The 18,583-nt window shown below is 46.4% G+C and overlaps 2 protein-coding genes across 2 annotated transcripts in view; one reads left to right on the forward strand and one right to left on the reverse strand.

The window, feature by feature from the left end:
- Positions 1–364: 364 nt before the first annotated feature.
- Positions 365–18,291, reverse strand: LOC117404625 (sex hormone-binding globulin). The gene is made up of 8 exons (XM_059015297.1): positions 18,087–18,291; positions 7,420–7,541; positions 6,401–6,590; positions 5,561–5,734; positions 2,889–3,045; positions 2,068–2,210; positions 1,475–1,691; positions 365–925 (listed from the first exon to the last, which is right to left on the reverse strand). The coding sequence occupies exons 1-8, from the start codon at positions 18,180–18,182 to the stop codon at positions 711–713; spliced, it is 1,314 nt and encodes a 437-aa protein (XP_058871280.1). The 5' UTR covers positions 18,183–18,291; the 3' UTR covers positions 365–710.
- LOC117967931 (solute carrier family 35 member G3-like) overlaps positions 16,186–18,583 on the forward strand; it is a 33,468-nt gene continuing 31,070 nt past the window's right edge. The window contains exon 1 of the mRNA XM_059015302.1: positions 16,186–16,256. The gene's annotated coding sequence lies outside the window, so the exon portion shown is untranslated. The remainder of the gene's footprint in view (positions 16,257–18,583) is intronic.

An 18,583-nucleotide genomic window follows, 5' to 3' on the forward strand; every position in this document is an offset into this window, starting at 1 on the left:
AGTTAATCATTTCTTTGATCAAATTATTGTCAATCCCTACGGGAACCATTCCGTGAGTCTCTAATTACTCCACGCAAGCTCGACTTATTTATAATTGGAACGGCGTTGTCAGAGTCAGAGGAACTGGCGTTTCTCATCCTTCCTGGCCATTGTTTGGATTTTTGCTCGGAACACGAAAAACAGTCGGAAAGTTAAAATCCCGCCACACTGATATTCCCAGCGTCCTGTTTTGAGGAGTCCAGTCAGACGTGTTCCCTTAAATCACAGCCATGAAATTTCACCGCGGCTATGAAGCTCAACGCACAGAAAACGGAGCCGCTCTATCATCGCTGCGGGCAGGAAAATAAAAACACCAAGAAATTGATCATTTTTAGTCTTCAGTTTCTTTTTTATTGAGGCGTCATCAAAGCATCTGAAGGGGCTGCATCTGCAGAATTAATAACAGCGACATTTAGACGCGACTTCTGGGGTTAACAAAACTAGAGTAAGTTATCCTAACAGTATAGTTGAAGAGGGAATTAAAACAACAGGTCGACACAAGTTAAAAATGATCGGTTATCTTGGGTTCAATATTGAGTCATTTTAAATCTGCCTTTGACCTGCTTTGGGCGTGACATTGAAATTATATTGGACAGAATCGATCAACTGATCATCAATAATAAAACCAATAATCTAGCGGTTGGGGAATTCAAAAATTGGCTTCCACTCCCCTAGATGGATGCTACATCTTCCCTGTTTTGTGGTTCTTGTAAAAGTTTGGAATCCCCTTGGGAATGCTCCGTCCACTCCGGGCAGCTGTGGGACCAGATGGAGTCGTGTTTGTAACGCGCCGAGTCCAAATCCAGCTCCCGTCCTTGAACCCGGATCCTTCCCACACAGCCTTGGAAATAGTCCTGCCCGGGAAAGCCAGTCCCCTCCAGCAATTCTGAAAGACAGGACAGAGGTGTTTCTTTTTATTTAAATTGTCATTGGTGTATAATCCTGTATAAATTCAGTTTGGTGTGTATACACTGCTGTGCAAAAGTCTTAGACATTTTTGCATGATTCTACTTTTTTGCGTCTCAGTCGCGCATCGTTTATCTGACCCTTCCCTTATGGCCTTTATATTGAGATATATATATATATATATATATATATATATATATATATATATATATACATTTTGCTTTTGTTTTGGCTGCTTCTCGCTCCATGAAAGGGTTAAGACCCGACTTGACAAAGTTCTGAGATCAATCAGCTGTTAGGAACCGGACGAGCTCTGATGGGCTGAACGGCCTTCTCTCAGTTTTTTTCTGTACTCCCCACAACTATAACCTAAAATAAGATTCAAAAGCATTGCTGTACACCAGCATGGGAAGCTGTGACAGTAACACTGATAACAGATCACACTAAACCCTTTGATCTTTGACAGATTCAACTCTGTTCTTCCTCAACAGCATTCTCCAGTAGTTCTGACCCAGGGGAATGTACCAACCTGGGACTCCCCCGAAGGAGAGGGTGGTTCCTTCCTCCCAGGCCTGCTTCCAGGCAGCAAAGTCCCCCAGCTCCCCCCGCTCCTCAGAATGGTTGGTTCGGACCACCACCCCGTGCGCTGAGACCCTGAGCAGCAGACTGGTCTCCAGACACGGGCGTACTGGTCTGTGACTCAAAACCAGTGAGACCTCCTTAACATCCAACTGGAGAGACTGGGACTGGAGAGAACAGGAGAGAGGGGATATTTAGCACACTGTGGTCCCATTCTACCAATGGCATCCCATTGCAGCTGCCCAATACTTGTGCTACCATCGCCCCTCAGTATAATACAGAACCATTATTGGATTGCCATTGAAGATCATTTAGGGTATAGTTAGCACACTGTGGTCCCATTCTACCAGCCTCACCCCATTGCAGCTGCCCTATACTTGTGCTACCATCGCCCCTCACTATAATACAGAACCCTTATTGCATTGCCATTGAAGATCATTTAAGGTCTAGTTAGCACACTGTGGTCCCCTTCTACCAATGGCAGCCTTATTCAACTGCACAGTTCGACCTTGGGAAAAGACAGATCTAAAATACTCTACGTGCCCCCTCTTTCTCGTGCATGGTCAGTGTGAGCAGAGGCTGGTGGTCCTTGGAGGTGATGACCAGTAGAGTCCCTTTCCATTCGTCCGGCCGAACGGTCATCTCGATGGTCAGCATCCAGTTCTCCGCGTCTGCAGGAGGAAAATCTGACGGGATACAAAACAATCAACAGTATATGAAGCAAAGAACAGACTAAGACATGGAACTGAATCGTTTGATAGACTTTAATGGAAATTGGATTTGTTTTTTTAAGACCTAGATGAGGACAGGGAGCGAGGAGGTAGTATTTGTGTTAACCTCTCGGTTATATTTTCATAACGTTAATACCAAGTTTCATCATGATTTAAGAAGTGGTTGTACAAATCCAGGGACCCTCCGATACCCCCAGAATCTAGGACGTTTCTTTTAGCCGTTCTGAATTTAGTGCTGGTGAGCGTTTAGCAGTAATGGATTGAGGATAACCAGCAGGGGGCGCAGGTTCTTTGGGTTTTCAGTCCAACTTAAGCTCTCAATTAACACCACTGGTCTAATTATTTGTTCAATTGGACATGTTTAATATCAAAGTCTTTTACAGTCGATGATTTTTTTTTTAAATGCACGTGATTCAAGGTATGCTACCTGCGAAACACTTTGAGGCCTGGAGAGAAGCGATAAACCTGTCCAGTTAATCAAATCATTAGACTGATTGAGTCACTGAGAGCTCAGGGGGGGAATGAAAGCCAGGAGACACTGCGTCCGTCCAGGAGCTGAGTTTAACGCCCCTGCTCTAAAGGCTGAGCTGTGGGGAGCTGTGGGGGAGTCTGGCTGTAGCTGCGTGTTCTCACCCTGGCTGTGGAAGGAGGCTAGCCCAGCCCCTGAGAAGTAGCTGCCCCGGGAGAGATGCTCGAAGCAGGGCTTGGAGGTGGAGAGGTCCTGTAGCCACGAGGAGTTCTGGTTCAGCCAGTTCCACCTGCGGATACAGCCGTCCATTGGGGGGAGCACCTGGAGAGGAGGCAAGGGGCGGGCTGAGGAGCTCTGTGCTGTACACTGTCAGAGATAGACCCTCCCCTCACTCCCCTCCCCTCACTCCCTCCCCACCCCTCCCCTCACTCCCTCCCTCCCTCCTCACCCCTCACTCCCTCCTCACCCTCCCCTCCCTTCCCCTTCCAACACCAGATCACAATGATGAAGACCAAATATTGTTTCCTTTCGTACAAAAATGCAGATAAACAGAATTTTTCTAGGGTACCCCTTTAAAACTTTACTGCAGTAAATTTGCAAAATTATTTTGCAACCTCCCCCCCCCCCCCCCACACACACACACGTTTTTACCATAGTTACACTAAACATTTACCATAGTTTACCTTGAGTCACCATGTTTATGAATATGCTATACTTCAGCCTTTGTGCTTTACAATGCTTCCCTGTGCTTTACCAGACCTCTCTGTGCTTTACAATGCTTCCCTGTGCTTTACCAGACCTCTCTGTGCTTTACAATGCTTCCCTATGCTTTACCAGACCTCTCTGTGCTTTACAATGCTTCCCTATGCTTTACCACACCTCTCTGTGCTTTACAATGCTTCCCTATGCTTTACCAGACCTCTCTGTGCTTTACAATGCTTCCCTATGCTTTACCAGACCTCTCTGTGCTTTACAATGCTTCCCTATGCTTTACCAGACCTCTCTGTGCTTTACAATGCTTCCCTATGCTTTACCAGACCTCTCTGTGCTTTACAATGCTTCCCTATGCTTTACCATACCTCTCTGTGCTTTACAATGCTTCCCTATGCTTTACCAGACCTCTCTGTGCTTTACAATGCTTCCCTATGCTTTACCAGACCTCTCTGTGCTTTACAATGCTTCCCTATGCTTTACCAGACCTCTCTGTGCTTTGCAATGCTTCCCTATGCTTTACCAGACCTCTCTGTGCTTTACAATGCTTCCCTATGCTTCACCATACCTCTCTGTGCTTTACAATGCTTCCCTATGCTTTACCACACCTCTCTGTGCTTTACAATGCTTCCCTATGCTTTACCATGCCTCTCTGTGCTTTACAATGCTTCCCTATGCTTTACCAGACCTCTCTGTGCATTACAATGCTTCCCTGTGCTTTACCAGACCTCTCTGTGCTTTACAATGCTTCCCTATGCTTTACCACACCTCTCTGTGCTTTACAATGCTTCCCTATGCTTCACCATACCTCTCTGTGCTTTACAATGCTTCCCTATGCTTTACCACACCTCTCTGTGCTTTACAATGCTTCCCTATGCTTTACCATGCCTCTCTGTGCTTTACAATGCTTCCCTGTGCTTTACCAGACCTCTCTGTGCTTTACAATGCTTCCCTGTGCTTTACCATACCTCTCTGTGCTTTACAATGCTTCCCTGTGCTTTACCAGACCTCTCTGTGCTTTACAATGCTTCCCTATGCTTTACCAGATCTCTCTGTGCTTTACAATGCTTCCCTGTGCTTTACCAGACCTCTGTGTGCTTTACAATGCTTCCCTATGCTTTACCAGACCTCTCTGTGCTTTACCATGCTTCCCTACGCGTTACCATACCTCTCTGTGCTTTACAATGCTTCCCTATGCTTTACCACACCTCTCTGTGCTTTACAATGCTTCCCTATACTTTACCAGACCTCTCTGTGCTTTACAATGCTTCCCTATGCTTTACCACACCTCTCTGTGCTTTACAATGCTTCCCTATGCTTTACCACACCTCTCTGTGCTGTACAATGCTTCCCTATGCTTTACCAGACCTCTCTGTGCTTTACCATGCTTCCCTACGCGTTACCATACCTCTCTGTGCTTTACAATGCTTCCCTATGCTTTACCACACCTCTCTGTGCTTTACAATGCTTCCCTATGCTTTACCACACCTCTCTGTGCTGTACAATGCTTCCCTATGCTTTACCAGACCTCTCTGTGCTTTACCATGCTTCCCTACGCGTTACCATACCTCTCTGTGCTTTACAATGCTTCCCTATGCTTTACCACACCTCTCTGTGCTTTACAATGCTTCCCTATACTTTACCAGACCTCTCTGTGCTTTACAATGCTTCCCTATGCTTTACCACACCTCTCTGTGCTTTACAATGCTTCCCTATGCTTTACCACACCTCTCTGTGCTGTACAATGCTTCCCTATGCTTTACCAGACCTCTCTGTGCTTTACAATGCTTCCCTATGCTTTACCAGACCTCTCTGTGCTTTTACAATGCTTCCCTATGCTTTACCAGACCTCTCTGTGCTTTACAATGCTTCCCTATGCTTTACCAGACCTCTCTGTGCTTTACCATGCTTCCCTACGCGTTACCATACCTCTCTGTGCTTTACAATGCTTCCCTATGCTTTACCACACCTCTCTGTGCTTTACAATGCTTCCCTATGCTTTACCAGACCTCTCTGTGCTTTACAATGCTTCCTATGCTTCACCACGCCTCTGTGTGCAGACGCAGGCAGCTGTCCGTTCAGCACTGGCGGTCCTTGTTTGGAAGGGCTGGGGCTGGCTACTGACCTCTGTGAAGAGCTCCGAGGTGTTGATCAGCATCCCCCCCAGGGCCAGCCTCATGTGTCCCGTGAGAGGGGTCTGTGCATCCCAGGAATGGAGCCCTGCGTTGAGAACCACCTTCCCATCCACTTCCAGCACCACAAACTGCCCCAGGAACTGCCCCGTGCTCTTCAGCAACAGCTGGGGGAGGGGACACACACACACTCACACAGGGTCGGGAACTCACACACACCCTGCTGCACCCAGTCCTGGGGTTCAGAGCTCCCCTCAATGAAGTCTGTTATTATTATTAATATTGAAATGATCAGGAGCCAGGAGTTTGAGCAGGGTTACAAACTCACACTAGCCCTGCTGCTGCTGCTGCTGCTGCACCCAGTCCTGGGGTTCAGAGCTCCCCTCAATGAAGTCTGTTATTATTATTAATATTGAAATGATCAGGAGCCAGGAGTTTGAGCAGGGTTACAAACTCACACTAGCCCTGCTGCTGCTGCTGCTGCACCCAGTCCTGGGGTTCAGAGATCCCCTCAATGAAGTCTGTTATTATTATTAATATTGAAATGATCAGGAGCCCGGAGTTTGAGCAGGGTTACAAACTCACACTAGCCCTGCTGCTGCTGCTGCTGCACCCAGTCCTGGGGTTCAGAGATCCCCTCAATGAAGTCTGTTATTATTATTAATATTGAAATGATCAGGAGCCCGGAGTTTGAGCAGGGTTACAAACTCACACTAGCCCTGCTGCTGCTGCTGCTGCACCCAGTCCTGGGGTTCAGAGCTCCCCTCAATGAAGCCTGTTATTGAAATGAAAGAAAGACAGCTAGACAGACAGACACACAGACAGGCACGTACCCTATGCCACTGACCATCGTTCAGCAGCGGACCCCCGGACACAGTCACGCTGACTCCTGTTTTTCCAATGTGCATCTCGGGAATGCCGGAGCGCAGAGCCAGTATGAACCAGTCCGCTTTTTCCTGGACGTCTCCGTAAATGATCAGCCCCTCTGGATCAAAGGTGCGGAACTCGAAGGAGGACTCGACGCTGTGAGAGGGGGGAGGGGGGAGGGGGGAGGGGGTAGAAGAACACCGACCACCGTTGCTTTCACCGACCATTCGGAGCAAGTTTGCATCCACAGGACTGACTGAATCAGACAGTTGTCAGGGAGATGTGAGTCATGTGACTTAGCTGGCCTGTAATGCGAGTTCTTGGTCGAATACATCACTGGACCTGATGAATGTCCGTACCAAGTTTTACCCAGATTGGATCACTGCTACCGAAACCATTCAGCCAAATTTAAGTTCATTAGACAAATACCGATAAAAGAAAACAGATGAGAAAAACGTAGCAGCTTTTTTTTTTACATGGCACGCCTGCCACCTGGTGGCTCAAAGCTGCACTTGCACCTTCCGTTACTGTGAAAAAGCAAACAGCTTCCGATGTTAAGCTAAGGTATTATTCTTCTTCTTCTTCTTCTTCTTATTATTATTATTTATTTCTTAGCAGACGCCCTTATCCAGGGCGACTTACAATTGTTACAAGATATCACATTATTTTTTACATACAATTACCCATTTATACAGTTGGGTTTTTTACTGGAGCAATCTAGGTAAAGTACCTTGCTCAAGGGTACAGCAGCAGTGTCCCCCACCTGGGATTGAACCCACAACCCTCCGGTCAAGAGTCCAAGGCAGAGCTGGCAGAGTTGAAAGGTCATACTCGAATGAAGCGACTCGAGCTCAGCTCACAGTCGGGTCGATTTAAACAATATTGAAGAAACACAAAAGGGGGGTAAAGGAACATTTAACCGCAATTGAAAGCTCTCCCCTTCCTCAGGAATGCTTAAATGAATGCACTTGGTAAAGGACAGTACCTGGTGAGTTCAGAGACTTTGATCCGCAGTTCAGCTAAGGGCTTGGTTCCCTTCCATCTCTGCCCTAGATTGAGAAGCTGGGGTCCCTGCGCAGGCTGGTCCGCACGAACACAACCCTTTACCTGCACACAGACACGGGATTTAAAACAGGGATTATTATTATTTAAAACAAGAATTATTAACGAGTCGTTTAGCAGACGCTTTTATCCAACTTCCAGAGACTATAGGGGGTGAACGATCGATGTATCCTGGGACACTATCACCCTTCATGTAAATGTGCTTTATTTTGCTCTTATCTGCCCCCTATTTTACTGCATTTAATCCTGTAATTCAGAATACTGTAATCTGCCAAGTGTTTAACCTGTAGTACTTTGTATTTAATCACATCCTGATGTAACTATCACTATTTAATCATATCCTGATGTAACTATCACTATTATCTGCTGTATTATTGAATTGTGGTTTGTCACACTTGTATTTTGCTTGAACAAAAGTTATTGTATTACTTGTATTGTAACACTTGAAATGTATTTGCTTACGATTGTAAGTCGCCCTGGATAAGGGCGTCTGCTAAGAAATAAATAATAATAATAATAACTGCTGCTGCTGCTGCAGAGTCACTTCCAATAGGATGGAGCACAAGGAGCTAAAGTGACTTGCACACGGTCAATTAACCTCCGTATTAAAATAGATCACTCTAAATGCATATAATACACGATAAACATTTTTTTACAGCGCAATTCAGGTGGACATCAGTACTGGTAATATGCCTTTTAGAATAATGCACTTTAGAAACATCTTACTACGAATAAGCCACGTTACGATCTTCGTATTTAAACTAGATTTATATGATCTCTGCACTGCTATGAACTGGGTGTTCAAATGGTTGACCAGTATGAATTGAGCTGGGTGCAATTTATTTAAAACCGAGTCCGATTTTTGAAAACGAAAACGTGACGCCGCCATGCCGATAGGTGGCGCCATAAACTCGACCGCGATGCCTCGACCGCGTGCGCGCGTGCAGCCATCCAGGGGCAACGCGTTTCGCCAAAACACAACAAACGAGGCCGCAGAGAGAGAGAGTTTTTTTGAGTGGAAAAAAAAAATAAATTGAGGGAGGAAAACAGGGGAGAAAGGAGAGAGATAGAGAGAGGGAGGGAGGAAGAGTCTAGGCTTGTTAAAGAAAAAGGGAATTAGAGAAAAGACCCCCCAACGGAAAACTAGATTTCCATTACACGAGAGTAGATGTTAAAACTTCATGCTGATTTGAACTCGGCTCTCGCCAAGATAAGCACCAACTAAGACGTAGCTTTACAGTAAACTAATGTGATCCATGTGTGTCTCCATCCATTTACGTTTCCTTCCATATGATGATGTAGATATCCTTCTGTCTGGTGTTAATGGCTGAAGTGTAATGCTGGCTCCAGGGATCAGCTTATTTTGCCTCCCTGGCGCATCAGCACACACAACGGCTGCGATGCTGGCTCCGGGGATCAACCAAAGTGCGGCCTCCCCAGCGCATCAGCATGACAACCGTCTGGATTGAGCTAAGTAGGGTACATCTCTGGGGTTTTCAAGTGGGCACCTTCCATCCTCAGTGTTTCGTCGACTAGCCCACGACACCTCAAGAGGGCTCGACGGTGATTCTGGCGTCCCAGCATCACCCCCCTCCGTCCCCCACTCAACTCAGCCCAGCTTACTTACCGGTCCCCAGCCAGAATCTTTCCGTCTCAACCACAGCCAGTTGCTGCTCCTCTCTGCTGCTTCAGATAAGTTCTTCACTGTGCGACGCAACTCTTGGCCACTGAATCCGACGTCTCTGAGAAACCGGGTTGTAGAGTGTGCCACAAATCCTCGACAACCCACTTCCACTGGGTAAACCCGAACTCTCCATCCTCGCTGTTCCGCTTCAGTGGCTAGTTGAGCATACCGCAGTTTCTTCCTCTCATACGCCTCATCTACAGCATCCTCCCATGGCACTGTTAACTCTACCAGGTGAACAAGGCGTGCTGATCCAGACCACAAGACAATATCTGGTCGAAGGTTAGTGGTGGCAATCTCAGGTGGAAAAATAAGCCGTTGACCAACATCTGCCAGCATATTCCAGTCTCTAGCAGCTTCCAGTTGTCCTGGGCGAGGATTGGTTTTAACACCTTTTCTTGGTGGTTGTTCTCCTGGGCGGAGGAATGTTGTCTTTTGTGTGTAATGTTTTGATGGAACAGGTGGCAACTTATTGGTCATTTTACGCTTGTCTTCCAATGCTAAGGCCAAACATCGCAGCACCTGGTCATGGCGCCAAGTAAACCGTCCTTGGCTAAGAGCCACCTTACATCCTGTCAAAATGTGCCTTAATGTTGCAGGTGATGAACACAAAGGACATGAGGGATCCTCTCCTACCCAGAGGTTTAGGTTCTGTGGTGATGGGAGAACATCATATGTTGACCTGATGAGGAAACTGATCCTGCTCTGTTCCATTGACCATAGGTCTTGCCAGCCAATCTTGCGTTGTTCCACACTCTCCCATCTCATCCATTCTCCCTGTTTGGCCTGGGAAATGGCCTTTATACACCTCATCCTCTCCTCCTGCTTTTGCACCTCGTTGACTACCAGCTTCCTCCTTTGAGCTGGGGCCGCCTTGTGCCATGTAGGAGGAGTTGAACTGAAACCAAGACCCCCTCTTCCATGCTGAACTTGTCCCATGATATCACCAATTCGAAGGGCAGCCTTTGCATCTTCCACAGCTTTCTTTGCCGCCCACTTTCTTCCAGTTTTCAACACAGGTGCTGCCTCCCTTACGCATTTATCGCGTGACTCTACTAATGTCATTTCCAGTCTGACCTTGGCGCACTTAAACTCCTCGGTTAGAGCAGAGACTGGTAGCTGCAGTATTCCTTTACCATAAAGTCCCACTCTGCTGAGGCAGCGTGGAACTCCCAACCATTTCCTGATGTATGAACTGATTAAAGCTTCCAGCTTCTCTACTGTTGTCAAAGAAACCTCGTACACAGTCAGTGGCCACAGCAACCTCTGCAGTAGACCAAACTGAAAGCACCAGAGTTTTAGTTTACCTGGTAGAGCGCAGCTGTCTATGCTCTTCAACCCTTCCACTGCTTGTTGTCTAACTTCTCCCACACGAACTGTGTCCTTTAGATCCCCGTCGTACCATCTCCCAAGACTCTTCACTGGCTTCTCAGACACTGTTGGTATTGCCTCACCATTAATGAAGAATGTTTTATCTACTACTTTGCCTTTAATTATAGAGATGCTCCTTGATTTAGTGGGCTTGAATTGCATTCGTGCCCATTCAATGTTATTGGTTAATTTGCCCAATAATCGATTAGTGCAGGCTACTGTTGTAGTCATGGTTGTCATGTCATCCATATATGCTCGAATTGGTGGTAATCGCATTCCAGAAGCCAAGCGCTCTCCTCCTACTACCCATTTTGATGCCCTAATGATTACTTCCATTGCCATGGTAAAAGCCAGTGGAGAAATGGTGCATCCTGCCATTATTCCAACCTCTAGGCATTGCCATGTAGTGCTGAATTCTGAAGTTGAAAAACTGAATTGCAAATCTCCAAAATAGGCTTTCACTAAATTTGTTATTGTCATCGGTACACTGAAAAAATCAAATGCTGCCCAAAGTAGTTCATGTGGCACTGAACCATATGCATTAGCCAAATCCAGGAATGTCACATGGAGCTCCTTCCTCTCCTTTTTAGCTGATTGAATTTGTTGCCAGATCACATTGATGTGTTCTAAGCAACCTGGGAAACCTGGAATGCCCGCTTTTTGTATTGAAGTGTCAATGAAGCAGTTCTTTAATAGGTAAGCTGACAATCTCTGAGCAATAATGCTGAAGAAAATCTTGCCTTCTACGTTTAATAGGGAAATGGGACGAAACTGACTGATGCTTGTAGAATCTTTTTCTTTAGGTATAAAGACTCCACCTGCTCGGCGCCATGCTCTTGGTACAACCTGTTTTTCCCATGCCACTTTCATCAATTTCCACAGAATTCGTAGAACTCCTGAAGCACTCTTGTACACTCTGTACGGAACTCCATTAGGCCCTGGAGATGATGAAGCCCTTGCTTTTTTCACAGCTTGCTCTATTTCTTTCCACTTAGGTGCACAGTCCTCCATTTGGTATTCTGGTGGATTGATAGGTGGGATGTCTGACGGAATTGACATAGGCTCCTGCCTTTTTGAATCTGTATGTGTTTCCTCCAAATATCTCTCCAGCTCAACCTTAGATGCTTTTAGTGTGCCATTCTTCTCACTGGTGAATAACTTCTTTACAAATTTGAATGGGTCTTTATAAAAGTTAGCTCTCGCACGCTCCTTCTTTTTGTAGCGTTTCCGTAGGCGCTCAGCTCTGCGCAATGTTGCAAGCTTATCTTTTATGACCTTTTGTAAGAGATTGAGTCCCTCCTTCTGACTTTGTTCTGCTCTTCTCCATTGGTTCCTCAGCTGTCTCCTTACTCTAACTAAGCGTTCAATCTCCTGCTGCCGTCTAGACTTTCCAGGAATAGTTTGTACTTTTTCCTTCCTTTTATCAACTCCAAACCTCTCACTTCCATATGTGTAGATGATGTCCCCAAATTTATCCAGCTTCTTTTCAACTGTTCCACTTAATCTTTCCAATGCGATGCAGAGATCTGTGTTTACTGTGTCCCATGCAGTTTTCTCACAAGCTCTTGGCCATTTAACTCCAGGCTTGTGCCCGTTGAGGTTCTTTTCTCTCTTATGCTGGTTTGTCTGACCGGGTTCACAAGGATCATTAGGTTCATCACTAACTGTGTCCATGCAAGTCCTCCTCACATCTATGACAGGGGTGCTGATATCCTGCGAACTGTGGTTTGCTTCCTGTCGCTGGATTTCATTCGACTGACTTGACTGACTTCGTAAGAAGTACTGATCAATGCGAGGCCCTTGTCCCTTCTCCCTCAAGCATTTCATTCTCCCTTGATGAATCTTCAAACCCCTGACCGTTGTCGCCTTGCTCCAGCCGCAGACACAAACCTGGAGTTCCATGTCTTTGTTAACTGCAGATCTTGAACTAGTCTTTTGTGAAGTACTCTCCATACTCATATCCGTTTCCGTTCCTAAGTCGTTAACCGTGTTGTCCAACGTTGAGTCATCTTCCGCCCCCGCTCTCGCAGACTCTAGGGGTATTTTTCTCTTTAATTTCTTAGAAGCCTTGGGCGGGTGTCTCCAGCATCCTGTAAACACAGAGCTGGATACTGCCGACAAGGGTAGCTAACCCTTACCAGCCCCAATGGGGTCTCTTTCCTCCTGTCAGCTGTCTCTCCAGGCTGTCACAAGGTCTTTCCCTTGTTGCCAGCTGCACTATTCACAGCAGTCACTGGACGTATCCAGATCTTCATGATTTCCATTACACGAGAGTAGATGTTAAAACTTCATGCTGATTTGAACTCGGCTCTCGCCAAGATAAGCACCAACTAAGACGTAGCTTTACAGTAAACTAATGTGATCCATGTGTGTCTCCATCCATTTACGTTTCCTTCCATATGATGATGTAGATATCCTTCTGTCTGGTGTTAATGGCTGAAGTGTAATGCTGGCTCCAGGGATCAGCTTATTTTGCCTCCCTGGCGCATCAGCACACACAACGGCTGCGATGCTGGCTCCGGGGATCAACCAAAGTGCGGCCTCCCCAGCGCATCAGCATGACAACCGTCTGGATTGAGCTAAGTAGGGTACATCTCTGGGGTTTTCAAGTGGGCACCTTCCATCCTCAGTGTTTCGTCGACTAGCCCACGACACCTCAAGAGGGCTCGACGGTGATTCTGGCGTCCCAGCATCACCCCCCTCCGTCCCCCACTCAACTCAGCCCAGCTTACTTACCGGTCCCCAGCCAGAATCTTTCCGTCTCAACCACAGCCAGTTGCTGCTCCTCTCTGCTGCTTCAGATAAGTTCTTCACTGTGCGACGCAACTCTTGGCCACTGAATCCGACGTCTCTGAGAAACCGGGTTGTAGAGTGTGCCACAAATCCTCGACAACCCACTTCCACTGGGTAAACCCGAACTCTCCATCCTCGCTGTTCCGCTTCAGTGGCTAGTTGAGCATACCGCAGTTTCTTCCTCTCATACGCCTCATCTACAGCATCCTCCCATGGCACTGTTAACTCTACCAGGTGAACAAGGCGTGCTGATCCAGACCACAAGACAATATCTGGTCGAAGGTTAGTGGTGGCAATCTCAGGTGGAAAAATAAGCCGTTGACCAACATCTGCCAGCATATTCCAGTCTCTAGCAGCTTCCAGTTGTCCTGGGCGAGGATTGGTTTTAACACCTTTTCTTGGTGGTTGTTCTCCTGGGCGGAGGAATGTTGTCTTTTGTGTGTAATGTTTTGATGGAACAGGTGGCAACTTATTGGTCATTTTACGCTTGTCTTCCAATGCTAAGGCCAAACATCGCAGCACCTGGTCATGGCGCCAAGTAAACCGTCCTTGGCTAAGAGCCACCTTACATCCTGTCAAAATGTGCCTTAATGTTGCAGGTGATGAACACAAAGGACATGAGGGATCCTCTCCTACCCAGAGGTTTAGGTTCTGTGGTGATGGGAGAACATCATATGTTGACCTGATGAGGAAACTGATCCTGCTCTGTTCCATTGACCATAGGTCTTGCCAGCCAATCTTGCGTTGTTCCACACTCTCCCATCTCATCCATTCTCCCTGTTTGGCCTGGGAAATGGCCTTTATACACCTCATCCTCTCCTCCTGCTTTTGCACCTCGTTGACTACCAGCTTCCTCCTTTGAGCTGGGGCCGCCTTGTGCCATGTAGGAGGAGTTGAACTGAAACCAAGACCCCCTCTTCCATGCTGAACTTGTCCCATGATATCACCAATTCGAAGGGCAGCCTTTGCATCTTCCACAGCTTTCTTTGCCGCCCACTTTCTTCCAGTTTTCAACACAGGTGCTGCCTCCCTTACGCATTTATCGCGTGACTCTACTAATGTCATTTCCAGTCTGACCTTGGCGCACTTAAACTCCTCGGTTAGAGCAGAGACTGGTAGCTGCAGTATTCCTTTACCATAAAGTCCCACTCTGCTGAGGCAGCGTGGAACTCCCAACCATTTCCTGATGTATGAACTGATTAAAGCTTCCAGCTTCTCTACTGTTGTCAAAGAAACCTCGTACACAGTCAGTGGCCACAGCAACCTCTGCAGTAGACCAAACTGAAAGCACCAGAGTTTTAGTTTACCTGGTAGAGCGCAGCTGTCTATGCTCTTCAACCCTTCCACTGCTTGTTGTCTAACTTCTCCCACACGAACTGTGTCCTTTAGATCCCCGTCGTACCATCTCCCAAGACTCTTCACTGGCTTCTCAGACACTGTTGGTATTGCCTCACCATTAATGAAGAATGTTTTATCTACTACTTTGCCTTTAATTATAGAGATGCTCCTTGATTTAGTGGGCTTGAATTGCATTCGTGCCCATTCAATGTTATTGGTTAATTTGCCCAATAATCGATTAGTGCAGGCTACTGTTGTAGTCATGGTTGTCATGTCATCCATATATGCTCGAATTGGTGGTAATCGCATTCCAGAAGCCAAGCGCTCTCCTCCTACTACCCATTTTGATGCCCTAATGATTACTTCCATTGCCATGGTAAAAGCCAGTGGAGAAATGGTGCATCCTGCCATTATTCCAACCTCTAGGCATTGCCATGTAGTGCTGAATTCTGAAGTTGAAAAACTGAATTGCAAATCTCCAAAATAGGCTTTCACTAAATTTGTTATTGTCATCGGTACACTGAAAAAATCAAATGCTGCCCAAAGTAGTTCATGTGGCACTGAACCATATGCATTAGCCAAATCCAGGAATGTCACATGGAGCTCCTTCCTCTCCTTTTTAGCTGATTGAATTTGTTGCCAGATCACATTGATGTGTTCTAAGCAACCTGGGAAACCTGGAATGCCCGCTTTTTGTATTGAAGTGTCAATGAAGCAGTTCTTTAATAGGTAAGCTGACAATCTCTGAGCAATAATGCTGAAGAAAATCTTGCCTTCTACGTTTAATAGGGAAATGGGACGAAACTGACTGATGCTTGTAGAATCTTTTTCTTTAGGTATAAAGACTCCACCTGCTCGGCGCCATGCTCTTGGTACAACCTGTTTTTCCCATGCCACTTTCATCAATTTCCACAGAATTCGTAGAACTCCTGAAGCACTCTTGTACACTCTGTACGGAACTCCATTAGGCCCTGGAGATGATGAAGCCCTTGCTTTTTTCACAGCTTGCTCTATTTCTTTCCACTTAGGTGCACAGTCCTCCATTTGGTATTCTGGTGGATTGATAGGTGGGATGTCTGACGGAATTGACATAGGCTCCTGCCTTTTTGAATCTGTATGTGTTTCCTCCAAATATCTCTCCAGCTCAACCTTAGATGCTTTTAGTGTGCCATTCTTCTCACTGGTGAATAACTTCTTTACAAATTTGAATGGGTCTTTATAAAAGTTAGCTCTCGCACGCTCCTTCTTTTTGTAGCGTTTCCGTAGGCGCTCAGCTCTGCGCAATGTTGCAAGCTTATCTTTTGTAAGAGATTGAGTCCCTCCTTCTGACTTTGTTCTGCTCTTCTCCATTGGTTCCTCAGCTGTCTCCTTACTCTAACTAAGCGTTCAATCTCCTGCTGCCGTCTAGACTTTCCAGGAATAGTTTGTACTTTTTCCTTCCTTTTATCAACTCCAAACCTCTCACTTCCATATGTGTAGATGATGAAGGGAAGGGAAGGTAAGGTGGCAGCCAGCCTGTATACTTTAGACAGCATAACTTCCAGAGAAGTACCAACGACTTTTGTTAGAAATGTGTAAGTAAATACATAAATAAATACAACCCTTAACCTAACGCTACACCCAAAACTGTTTGAAAATAAATAAATGTATTGTTTTTTAAATTATTCAGAACTTTTAGCTACAGTGCGCCATTTCAAATAATGCAGCACGCAAGTGTATTTCTGTACGCAAGCAGTCGGTATGTTTAGTTTATTTATTTTTGTTTAACTCAAACACGTACTTTGTAATTTGTGAAATAAGACGGAAAGGTGTGAAATTGCAACATATATGTGTACTCACAGATGTTTACAGTTTAATTTGTGTACTTGTCTTGTCAGTTGTGTGGTTGTACGAGACCATTTAAATGCGTTTTTTTAAATCTTGTTGACCTATCTTTTTTGTTTGTTTTAACATACGGAGGCTGGTATTATGTTGGAAGATTTATTCAGTTGACAAAATGTTTTCAACCTTAGTTCTGCAATTATGTTCAGTTTACACTCGGTTATAATTCCTTGACACTTTTCTTATATTCACAAGTTCAGGCTTCTAAGCGCTTCACCAGAAAGAGACCTGATAGACCGTTTTGTTCACATTCCCACAAGCTTGCCACAGGGAGGTTTTGTAGATGACCTAAGATCCGTGTTATTTGGGAGGAAAATGTTTGGGATTACTTACTGTGTAATCAACTTTAAAATATGGGCATGGAGACTGAACTGCTCCCTCCCTCCCTCCCTCACCCCCCTAAGAGAAAGGGGGCTCCCTCCAGTCCAGGGCAGGCTTGAGGCACGGAGACTGAACTGCTCCCTCCCTTCCTCCCTCCCTCCCTCCCCTAAGAGAAAGGGGGCTCCCTCCAGTCCAGGGCAGGCTTGAGGCACGGAGACTGAACTGCTCCCTCCCTCCCTCACCCCCTAAGAGAAAGGGTGCTCCCTCCAGTCCTGGACAGGCTTGAGGCATGGAGACTGAACTGCTCCCTCCCTCCCTCCCTCACCCCCCTAAGAGAAAGGGGGCTCCCTCCAGTCCAGGGCAGGCTTGAGGCACGGAGACTGAACTGCTCCCTCCCTCCCTCCCTCACCCCCCTAAGAGAAAGGGGGCTCCCTCCAGTCCAGGGCAGGCTTGAGGCACGGAGACTGAACTGCTCCCTCCCTCCCTCATCCCCCCTAAGAGAAAGGGGGCTCCCTCCATTCCAGGGCAGGCTTGAGGCACAGAGACTGAACTGCTCCCTCCCTCACCCCCCGAAGAGAAAGGGGGCTCCCTCCAGTCCAGGGCAGGCTTGAGGCACGGAGACTGAACTGCTCCCTCCCTCACCCCCCTAAGAGAAAGGGGGCTCCCTCCAGTCCAGGGCAGGCTTGAGGCACGGAGACTGAACTGCTCCCTCCCTCCGTCCCTCCCTCACCCTCCTTCCTCACCCCCCTAAGAGAAAGGGTGCTCCCTCCAGTCCTGGACAGGCTTGAGGCATGGAGGCTGAACTGCTCCCTCCCTCCCTCACCCCCTAAGAGAAAGGGTGCTCCCTCCAGTCCTGGACAGGCTTGAGGCATGGAGACTGAACTGATCCCTCCCTCCCTCACCCCCCTAAGAGAAAGGGTGCTCCCTCCAGTCCAGAGCAGGCTTTTAAGCACAGAGACTGAACTGCTCTGTTTTGCTGACCAATATTATTTTGTGCAAATGTAGCAGTTTGTCATGAAGACTTTGCAGATTTATATAAACCTGATGAAATCACACACACACACACACACACACAAAACAGCTTGCATGTAACCATGTTTTTTTTTTTTTTAAGAACTGTGTTATTTTTAGACAAGGTTTATCATGGAAGCTTACCAGTAAATATTTTAGCAATACAGATTCAAATAAGGGTCATACTGTACCTTTGCACTGTGGATCTCTCCACGCTCTTGTAACAAACCTGCGCTGCATGTAGCCAGGAAGGCCGCCAGCCACGATAAAGCCCCAATTCCTTGCATGTTACGAGCTGCTTGTTTTAGTTTTTTTTTTTCTCCCTTCTTGCCTGAATGCCTTTCTTGAATCAAAAAGAATGCATTTATATTTTCTCTTTGTTTGCTTAAAAAAGAAAAAAAAAAATATCTGTTGGTTTTGAATCGATTCCCAGGGACAGAGGAGAAAGGAAATGAGGACATTAACCCAACTGGACCTGGGATTGTACTTTCAACGTATTATTTATTTATTATTCACTCCTAGCACTTCAAGCTCAGGAAGAAAAACTATTTTGTTTTGTTTTTTCCCCCATATGATGTTTTTGTTATGCGAACGTAAAGCATTGGGCTTATAAATTCAGTCGGCACCATTTGGCGCATGAGCCCTTCAGGATTCAGCATTTTGGCGCTCTGTAGTTTCTTTGATTTAC

Source organism: Acipenser ruthenus, chromosome 50 (genome assembly GCF_902713425.1).
Source record: "Acipenser ruthenus chromosome 50, fAciRut3.2 maternal haplotype, whole genome shotgun sequence".
NCBI classification, from domain to species: Eukaryota; Metazoa; Chordata; class Actinopteri; order Acipenseriformes; family Acipenseridae; genus Acipenser; species Acipenser ruthenus.

Excerpts from the sequence above, each read along its gene's own strand:
- LOC117404625 (XM_059015297.1), bottom strand. The coding sequence starts at position 18,182 with ATGCAAGGAATTGGGGCTTTATCGTGGCTGGCGGCCTTCCTGGCTACA. Across the intron at positions 7,542-18,086 it reads GAGAGATCCACAGTGCAAAG|GTAAAGGGTTGTGTTCGTGC; the intron begins GTACAGTATGAC and ends GTCTGTGTGCAG. Across the intron at positions 1,692-2,067 it reads CCATGCACGAGAAAGAGGGG|TCCCAGTCTCTCCAGTTGGA; the intron begins GCACGTAGAGTA and ends TGTTCTCTCCAG.